The 9,917-nt window shown below is 43.5% G+C and overlaps 1 protein-coding gene across 3 annotated transcripts in view; it reads left to right on the top strand.

Annotated features, from left to right (window-relative positions):
• The first annotated feature begins 207 nt into the window (after window positions 1-207).
• Window positions 208-9,917, top strand: part of LY9 (lymphocyte antigen 9) — a 34,821-nt gene continuing 25,111 nt past the window's right edge. For 2 of the 3 annotated variants that reach the window (XM_063598834.1, XM_003811867.5), the window contains exons 1-2: window positions 208-1,773; window positions 5,220-5,549. In XM_063598834.1, the coding sequence (XP_063454904.1) occupies window positions 1,650-1,773; window positions 5,220-5,549 (454 nt within the window). In that variant the 5' untranslated portion in view covers window positions 208-1,649. Of the gene's footprint in view, window positions 1,774-5,219; window positions 5,550-7,256; window positions 8,264-9,917 lie in introns of those variants that run through there. The other variant, XM_008964255.4, reaches the window with a different exon arrangement.

The raw sequence follows: 9,917 nt of genomic DNA, 5'->3' as shown, positions 1-9,917 counted from the left end.
AGTGCACAAAATTTAAAGATTTTCAAGATTCTGTCACTTTCAATATTGTGCAACATCAGATCATGACCAGCCTCTAAAGATGCTTTCCATGGACATAAGCCTGTTATCTTAATGGTTCCTCTCTCTCTCTCCCTTCTTCCTTTGAACCCAGACTTCCTGGGTTCAAGTCCTTACTAACTATAAAACTTATAGTAAGCTATTTAACCCCTCTCCACCTCAGTTTTCTCATTTATAGAATGGGGATGATAAAAGATATCTCATAAAACTATTGTAAGATCAAATGAGTGAATATGTTAAAGTGTCAGAAGATGGACTAGCACTCTGTAAGCTTTCATCGAATATTAGCTAAAACTACACACTCTGCCAGCCTCAAGTTTTCCTGCCAAGTCCCCTTAATGTTACAGCCTAAGTAAACAAATGACCTGAAGCCTGAAACACAAACTATAGCATGGCCAGCTATTACGCTACTGACAAGAAGAAGGAGGAGAAAAAGACAGTTTCCCAAGTCAGGATATAGGGAATCATGCCATTCTCCAGCCTACCTTTTCAACTCAGTCACCTCTACACTGTCACATACGATGTCCACCCCCATTGCAGTCTCCCTGATGCCTTTGTCCATATTAAAAGTCCTTCATTGCATGTGACAGAAAGCTAGCACAAACTGCCTTGAGCAAAATAGAAAATGTATTGGGTCACTGTATTAGTTATCTGTTGTTGTGTAACAAATTGCCCCAAACTTCACAGCTAAAAACAATAAGCATTTTTGATGAAAAATAAAAAATTGAAAAAAAATTTAAAAACCAAACATTTATTATCTCACAGTTTCTCTTGATAAGGAATCTGGGCATGGCTTAGCTGGGTGCCTCTGGCTTAAGGTACTCACACAACTAACATCACGGTGTCAGCCAGGGCTGCAGTCATTTCAAGGCCCTCCTGGGGAGGATCCACTTCCAGTCTCACTCATGTGATTCTTGGCTAGCCTCAGTCCTCATGGACAGTTGGCCAGAGGAATCAGCTCCTCGCCGATTGTTGGCTGGGGTCCTCCCTCTGTTCTTTGTTTTGGAACCCTCTCCCTAAAGTATCTCACAAAATAATACCTGGCTCCCCTCAGTGTAAGGTAGGGAGACAGAGATAGTGGGAAAGACAGAGAGGGAGAGTGGGCAGGAGAAAGAGAGAGCGCATATGCACACACATGCTAACCCAAGATGGAAGTCACAGCTTTTTTGTAACCTAATCTCAGAAGTGACCCATCCCACATCTCTGCCACATTCTATTCACTTGAAGCAAGTCACTAAATCCAGGCCACACTCAAGAAGAGGTGATTACACAGAGGCATGAATGCCAGGAGGTACAGATCTTTAGCAGTCACCTTTAGGAGCCAAATTTAGAACCCAAGTCCCTTGATGTCAAAGCAAGTGATGCTCCACATCAGTCACAAATGAGGCCCTGAATAGACTTGGGACCTCTACCTGCCTGCGCAGATGGGAGGAGTCTGTGGTGTTTTGTATAAACAACCCTCCCTCTGAGACACACACACATACACGTACACATGCACACACACACTCATATACACATGCAGAAGCTGTGACACGTGCGGAAGCTGTGGTAAGTGCATCCTCCTTCAGTCTCAGTTCTGAAAATAGATCATCATGGTGGCACCAAAGAGTCACACAGATGACTGGGCTCCTGGGCCTTTCTCCAGTAAGCCACAGAGGAGTCAGCTGCAAATATTCTCTTCTGTTCTACAGACCTCTCTCCTCTTCCTGCTCATGGGTAAGTCCACTTTATGGCCACCACTTCTTGCTACTGTGGTTCTTCTGAGGCCAGTTGCATTCCCTGCCTGGGAGATTCTTTTTTTTGTTTTTTGTTTTTTTTAACGGAGTCTCACTCTGTTGCCAGGCTGGAGTGAAGTGGCGCAATCTCGGCTCACTGCAACCTCCACCTCCTGGGTTCAAGCGATTCTCCTACCTCAGCCTCTTGAGTAGCTGGGATTACAGGTGCATGCCAACACACCCAGCTAATCTTTGTATTTTTAGTAGGGGCAGGATTTCACTACGTTGGCCATGGTGGTCTCGATCTCTTGACCTCGTGATCTGCCCAGCTCAACCACCTGAAGTGCTGGGATTACAGGCGTGAGCCCAGTTCTTGTTGGTAAAATCGGGAAACTCATCTCCTTGCCAGAAATTACTTTGCATGTGTGCATATTCGTGCACTATGAAGGGGGTAACATTCTAGCCCCGGTCTCAAATAGCTCTGGGCTCAAACTACATTTCTCTCGCCCTCACATTTTCCTAAGAAATGCCAAGTATATAATGAGTTTGTTCCCTGTATAGTGTGGATAAAACCCACAGAGGGATCCAGGAAAATCCCCTGATGAGAAGCCACCTAGCAATTTCCTAGGGATGGAGAGAACTTCTGGAGCTTCTTTCTACGTATCCTGCCTTGGTTATCATATATGCTGGCTTTATTACTGAGGTTTCACTGGGGACCTGGAGGCGGTTAGGTGACCATGGGCAAGGTGGCGTTTATCTGGATATCCTTTTCTCCTCAATCTTATTCCTCCCTATCAAGGCCCAACTCCTGGGAAACATCTCTCCGCTGCATGGCCCGGAACCCCACTGTCCAGCAGATAGAGCCAATCCAGTACCCCAGAGAGGATCTCAGCCACCTGGGACTGTGGCAGCTACTGTCCTTCTGTGCTCCCGCTTTCTCCAGGGCTTCAGGGATGATGGTGCAGGTAGCACTAGAGATCTGAGAGCAGTGGGGGTTGGCAGTTGGTGCCTGAAGGGAGCTCTAGAAACACTCCTAGATGCAGATATGGGTGAACGAGGAGCCTAGACCTCAGAGCTGAGGTCCAGTCTGACCTCTCTTCACTTTCAATTTTATCTTGGCTCATCAAAACACACAGAAAGCAGCAAGGCTGTTTATGTTTACCTCCAACCTTTGGGGTGTTCCTTGATTGTGTTGAGCAAACCTGAAATAAGCTACATTCAAGGTCATCCAAGCCGCAAATGATCAATGCAGTGAATTTCAAACAGTTCAGAGCAAAGAGGCATCTCCTTCGGTCTGGCTCCACTGATTAGGATGACCTCAAATCTCATTCTTTTGGTCTGAAAGGATGATGCTTTTGTATCTCCAAAGAGTCATTTCAGGAACTTAAAAGGCAGTCGAGTGAAAAGACCCCTCTCACTTTAGTATCAGGAACATCTGAAATTAAATCATTGCTCCATCATTTATTAGTGATGAGGGCCTCTATTTCTTAAGTGTAAAATATAGTTAGTAGGATGCATCATGCAACACTCTTACAGATTGTAGATGATCTATACATACACACACACACACACACACACGTATAGTGGCACATAGTTGGCAGAAGCTATGATTGTTATTATTATAATTACTGTTATGTGCATTCTTTGGAAACTATTAAGAGACAGGTGAGTCAAATTCAGTTTTGCAATCTTTGAATGCTCTTTTATTATTTGTCCTATGGTGCAATTCAAAATAAAATGACTGGTACTGGGGACCTGTCATTGTACTGGGAGCTGCATTGCACTGTCTTCTGCAACAAGATTTGCCCTGTGAGGCCCACATCCTGCCCCCTCCACTGAGAGTCTGTGAGGCTTTTGTTTATGGTTTTTGTCTGATGTAAGAAACTTTGAAGTCAAAACGAGTCATATGCACCCAGTCAAGACCCAGAAGCTCCTGGGCTTCCAGGATACAGATGGGCAGTACTCCTGGCCTCCCTACTCCAGGGGCATCATGGACATAGGATCTGGACTCTGTGACTGATCAACCCTGTAATCTCAGGGAAGTGGATTAAATTCTCTAAATTTCAGCTCCTCATCTGTAAAAAGGGGCTAATTATAGTATAGTTATGAGAATTAAATGAGATAATTTACATAAAGTACCTAATGCACACATAGCAATCGTAAGCAGTCTCTTCCAGATGGGAAGAGCTCTCTTTTAGAAAACCTCAAACCAACCTCACATCAACTCAGCCTGAATCTGCCTAAAGAATCCACCTGACCCAACCTTCTCATGTCCAGGATCCCTAGCCCTGCATGCTCCATAGCTGCCTCTCCACAAGGTGCAAGTGCTTGGCTGATGGAGGTCTGAGCAGAGAACCCCCATGACCTGCACCAAGCAGCCTCTCTCCTTCCAGTGTCTGCATATTCTGTATCCTCTGGGTTTTCAGAGCTTGCTTCAGCTTTCTTCCGCCCCTCCAGGCTATGCTTATGCTCCTTTTTTGTCTCTAACATTTTCTACTTATTTTCCCACCCAGAATTCCTGGTGGAGTCTGGGTCCCAAACCCATCTGTTTTGGTCTAGAATTTCAAAAGTGCTCTCCAGAGCCTCGGAAGCCCTGGAATCTGGGAATCCAAGCTAGGGTCACCCAGAAGACACCCACAGGGTCCCTACAAGAAAATTAACTGCCTTGGCCAAATACCAGCTTCCTAGATGCCTTGGTAACAATGTTTATCAGGAATATGATCTCCCCTAAGATGAGGAAATCAGGAACTGTATTAGTACCACCAGCTATTCCCACCCCCAAACCTGGCCAAACCAAAGTCAATCTGAGATGCCATGGACAATAAGGGTGAGGTAGAGGTAGGAGAAGCTCCTTTAGTTCCCGACACTGCTATGAGAGTTCTCAAACATTCAGAAAAGTTGGAGCATTTACCCTGAACATTCATAGGCCTACTACCTAGATTCTAACACAAACATTTTACTTTGCTTGCTTTATCACTCGCCTGCCCATCTAACCATCCCTCTACCCACCCATATTTTTTAAAATATGCTCCTTTTTACTTCATTGGCTCTTCACAATTTGCAGCAACCTGCTTTCATTTCATTTTTACCATATCCCTTGAAGAAAATGGTGCAGGTATGAGCATTTCAATCTTTTAGATAAGTAAACTGATTCACTGAAAAATTCAGAAATGTACCCAAAGTCACAAGGCTAATTCCTCTACTGGAACAGAAACCCAGAAGATCTGTTTCACAGATTGTTGTGGCTGCTTTTAAGGGAGACAGTGTTTGGAGAATGGAGGAATTAATGACTGTGCTAGGCAATTGACCTAGAAGAAGGAGGACAAGAATCTCATTTCATTTCTCAGCATCTGACATTTATGCCCAATGTATATTCACAGAGTGAAAGAAAGAAGGCTAGCTCAAGGAGTCTAGCTGCTCCTCTAAGTCCCTCTTCTATCTCTGCAGGACTAAGAGCCTCTGGAAGGGACTCAGCCCCAACAGTGGTGTCAGGGATCCTAGGGGGTTCCGTGACTCTCCCCCTAAACATCTCAGTAGACACAGAGATTGAGAACGTCATCTGGATTGGTCCCAAAAATGCTCTTGCTTTCGCACGTCCCAAAGAAAATGTAACCATTATGGTCAAAAGCTACCTGGGCCGACTAGACATCACCAAGTGGAGTTACTCCCTGTGCATCAGCAATCTGACTCTGAATGATGCAGGATCCTACAAAGCCCAGATAAACCAAAGGAATTTTGAAGTCACCACTGAGGAGGAATTCACCCTGTTCGTCTATGGTGAGTTCCAGAGAGCTTCTATGTTTTGATTTTTCTTTTTTTTATTTGTGCAAATGTATGGGGTATGTGTGAAATTTTGTTATATGTATATAGTGCATACTGATCAAGTCAGGGTTTTCAGTGTGTCTGCTGCCTGAGTACAATATATTCCTGTTAAGTATAGTCACCCTACACTGCTATCAAAAATTGAATTGATTTTCTCTATCTTACTGTATGTTTGTACCTTTTAACGCACTTCTCTTCATCATCCCCCCACCACCCACTCCCCACACTCACTCTTCTCAGTCTCTGCTATCTATCTTTCCACCATCCACCTCCACATGATCAAAATTTTTAGTACCAACATATAAGTGAGAACATGCGATATGTGTCTTTTTGTGCCTAGCTTATTTCACTTAAGATAATGACCTCCAGTTTCAGCCACAATTGCTGCAAAAGACATGATTTCATTCTTTTTTATGGATTTTTAAATTGTTTAAATATATTTAGGGGGTACAAGTGTAGATTTATTGCATGCACATATTGCATGCTGGGGAAGTCTGGGCTTTTAGTGCACCCATCACCCAAAGAGTGACCATTGTACTCAATAGATAATTTTTCAGCCCTCACTCCTCTCCCACCCTCCTACCTCTTGTAGGCTCCACTATCCATTACTCCTACTCTGTATGTCCATGTGTACCCATTGCTTCCACTTATAGGTGAGAACGTGTGGTATTTTACTTTCTGTTTCTGAGTTATTTCAGCTAGGATAATGGCCTCCAGTTTCATCCATGGTGCTGCAAAAGACATGACTTCATTCTTTTGTGGCTGATTAGTATTCCATGATGTGTATAAATACATGTATGTATGTGTATACTGCATTTTCTTTATCCATTCTTCCGCTAAGGGACACAGATTAATTCTATATCTTTGCTATTGAGAATAGTGCTGCAATAAACATACAAATGCAGGTATTCCTTGCATATATCAATTTCTTTTCTTTTCCTTTGGGTAGATATCCAGTAGTGGTATTACTGGATCAAATGCTAATTAAATGTTTAGTTTTTTGAGAAATCTTCATATTGTTTTGCATAGTGGCTGTACTGCTTTCCATCCCCACCAAGAGTGTCTAAGATTTCCCCTTTTCTCCACATCCTGCCAACATGTGGTTAGTGTTTAAATAACAGCCATTCTGACTGGAGTGAGATAATATCTCATTGTGATTTTGATTTGTATTTCTCAGATAATTGGTGATATTGAGCATTTTTAATATGTCTGTTGGTCATGTGTATGTCTTCTTTTGAGAAATGTCTGTATCCTTTGCCCACTTTTTAATAGAATTATTTGTTTTTTCTTGTTGAGTTATTTGAGTTCCTTGTATGTTCTGGATATTAGTTCCCTGTCAGATGAATAGTTTACAAATATATCTGCCATTCAACTCGTTGTCTCTTCACTCTGTTGATTATTTCTTTTGCTGTGCAAAAGCTTGTTAGTTTAAATCCCGTTTGTCTATTTTTGTTTTTGTTACCTGTGCTTTTGAGGTCTTAGTCATAAATTTATTTGTCCAGACCAATGTCCAGGAGAGTTTTCCCTAGGTTTTCTTCTAGTATTTTTATAGTTTCAGGTCTTACATTCAAGTCTTTTAACTGATTTTGAGGAGGTTTTTTATATGATGAGAAATAGGGGTTCAACTTCATTCTTCTGCATGTGACTATTCAATTTTCCCAGCACCATTTATTGAAAAGTTGTCCGTCCACGTCATCGAGGGTGACCACCGCACGCTCCTGGAGGGCAGCGGCCTGGAGTCCATCATCAGCACCCTGGCTGAGCCACATGTGAGCGTGCGGGAGGGCTAGGCCCGCGCCCCCACCTGCCACTGGAGACCGCTCCGCCATCTCCATCTCACCGCCGCGCAGCAGAGCTGGAAGGGTCCTGCCGATGGGACCCTGCCAGGCCCAGTGCCACTGCCCCCCGAGGCTGCTAGACGTGGGCGTTAGGCGTGTCCCACCCACCCGCCGCCTCCCATGGCACGTCGGGAACACCGGAGCCGCCAACTTGGAGACTCCTGGTCTGTGAAGAGCCGGTGACGCCCGCAGGAACCGGGCTGGGCCTTGTGTGCCAGTGGGGTTTGTGCTTGGTCTGTCTCCGCTTGGATTTGCTTATTTATTGCATTGCTGGTAGAGACTCCCAGGCCTGTCCACCCTGCAAAGACTCCTCGGGCAGCATGCGGGTCCCGCACACTGCACCCATTTCCCCGATGTCCCCTGCAGGCGCGGGAGGCCATCTGGGCCTGCTGGCTGCGGCCCCCTCTCAGCCAGGCCTGGCTCAGCCCACTGCATGGGAGGTCACCGGCCACTCCCCGAGGAGCTGGGATCCCCGGGATGCAGGCCCACAGTGCGGGGCTGCACCCATGATGCGGAGCTGGCCTCCAACCCTGCGGGCCGCGCCAGGCACCAACTCAGTGTTTGTCAGTGTTTGTTTTTCCAAGAAATGGTTCAAATTGCTGCTCAGATTTTTAAATTTACTGTAGCTGCCAGTGTACACGTGTGGACCCCATTTTATTTTTACACCAATTTGGTAAAAATGCTGCTTTCCTCAGCCTCCCCACAATTAAACTGCACATGGTCTCTAAAAATAAATAAATAAATAAATAAATAAAAAGTATCTTTTCTCCCCAGTGTAAGTTTTTGTTGGATTTGTCAAAGGTCAATTGGCTATAAATCTGTGGCTTTATTTCTGTGTTCTCTATTCTGTTCCATTGGTCTATGTATCTATTTTTATCACACCATGCTGTTTTGGTTGCTATAGCCATATACAGTATACTGAAGTCGAGTAATGTGATGCCTCTAGCTTTGTTCTTTTTGCTTAGCATTGCTATGACTATTCATGGTCTTTTGTGCTTCCGTATATATTTTAGGATTTTTTTTTCTGGCCAGGCACAGTGATTCATGCCCATAATCCCAACACTTTGGGAGGCTGAGGCAGGCAGATCTCTTGAGGTCAGGAGTTCGAGACCAACCTGGCTAACATGGTGAAACCCCGTCTATACTAAAAATACAAAAATTAGCCAGGGGTGGTGATGGGCGCCTGTAATCCCAGCTACTCGGAAGTCTGAGGCGGGAGAATCACTTTAATCTGGGAAGCAGAGGTTGCAGTGAGCCAAGATCACGCCACTGAATGCCAGCCTGGGTGACAGAGTGAAAACCGTGTCTAAAAAAAAAATTTTTTTTTAAAGGATTGTTTTTCTAATCTGAGAAGAATAAGGTTGGTATTTTGATATGGATTGCCTTGAATCTGTAGATTCTTTGGGCAATATGGTCATTTTAACAATATTGATTCTTCTGGTCCATGAGCATGGGATATTTCTCCATTTGTTTGTGTCATCTATGATTTTTTCATCAGTGTTTTGTAGTTTGCCTTGTAGAGATCTTTCACCGCCTTGGTTATACTTGTTGCTAGGGTTTTTTAATAGCTATTGTAAATGGGATTCACTTCTTTATTTCTTTCTTGATTAAATAATTATTGGTGTATAGAAATGCTACTGATTTTTGTACACTGATTTCTATCCTGCAACTTTAATGAATTCATTTATCAAATCTAAGAGTTTTTTGGTGGAGTCTTTAGGTTTCTCTAGTTATAAGATCATATCCTCTGGCTAAGCGTGGTGGCTCACACCTGTAATCCTAGCACTTTGGGAGGCCAAGGCAGGTGGATTGCTTGAGCTCAGAAGTTCAAGACCAGCCTGAGCAACATGGCAAAACCCCATCTCTACAAAAAATACAAAAATTAGCTGGGCATGGTGGCATGTGCCTGTAGTATCAGCTACTCTGGAGGCTGAGGTGGGAGGATTGCTTGAATCCCAGGAGGCTGAGGCTGCAGTGAGTCATGACTATACCACTGCACTACAGCCTGGGTGAAAAAATGAGACCCTGTCTTAAAAAAAAAATTATATCATCAGCAAAGAGGAACAATTTGTCTTTCTCTTTTACACTTTGAATGTTTTTTATTTCTTTATTTTGCCTGATTTCTCTGAGTAGAACTTTTAGCACTATGTTGAATAAAAGTAGTGAAAGTGGGTATCCTTATCTTGTTCGAGTTCTCAGAAGAAATACTTTCAGCTTTTCCCCATTTGGTACAATGCTAATTGTGGAATTGTCATATATGGGCTTTACTATTTTGAGGTATATTCCTTCTATGCCTAGTTTGTTGAGAAATTTTTTCAGGAAGGGATTTGGACTGTATCAAGTGCTCTTTCTATAACCATTGAGATGATCATATGGTTTTTATCCTTCAGTCTATTGATGTGATGTATCACATTTATTGATTTACATACGTTAAACCATCCTTGCATCCCTGGGATAAATCCCACTTGATCATGTATTATCTTTT

This window comes from Pan paniscus, chromosome 1 (genome assembly GCF_029289425.2).
Source record: "Pan paniscus chromosome 1, NHGRI_mPanPan1-v2.0_pri, whole genome shotgun sequence".
NCBI lineage: Eukaryota > Metazoa > Chordata > Mammalia > Primates > Hominidae > Pan > Pan paniscus.
Note: the sequence above shows the minus strand (reverse complement) of the source record. Positions and strands in the feature narration are given on the sequence as shown.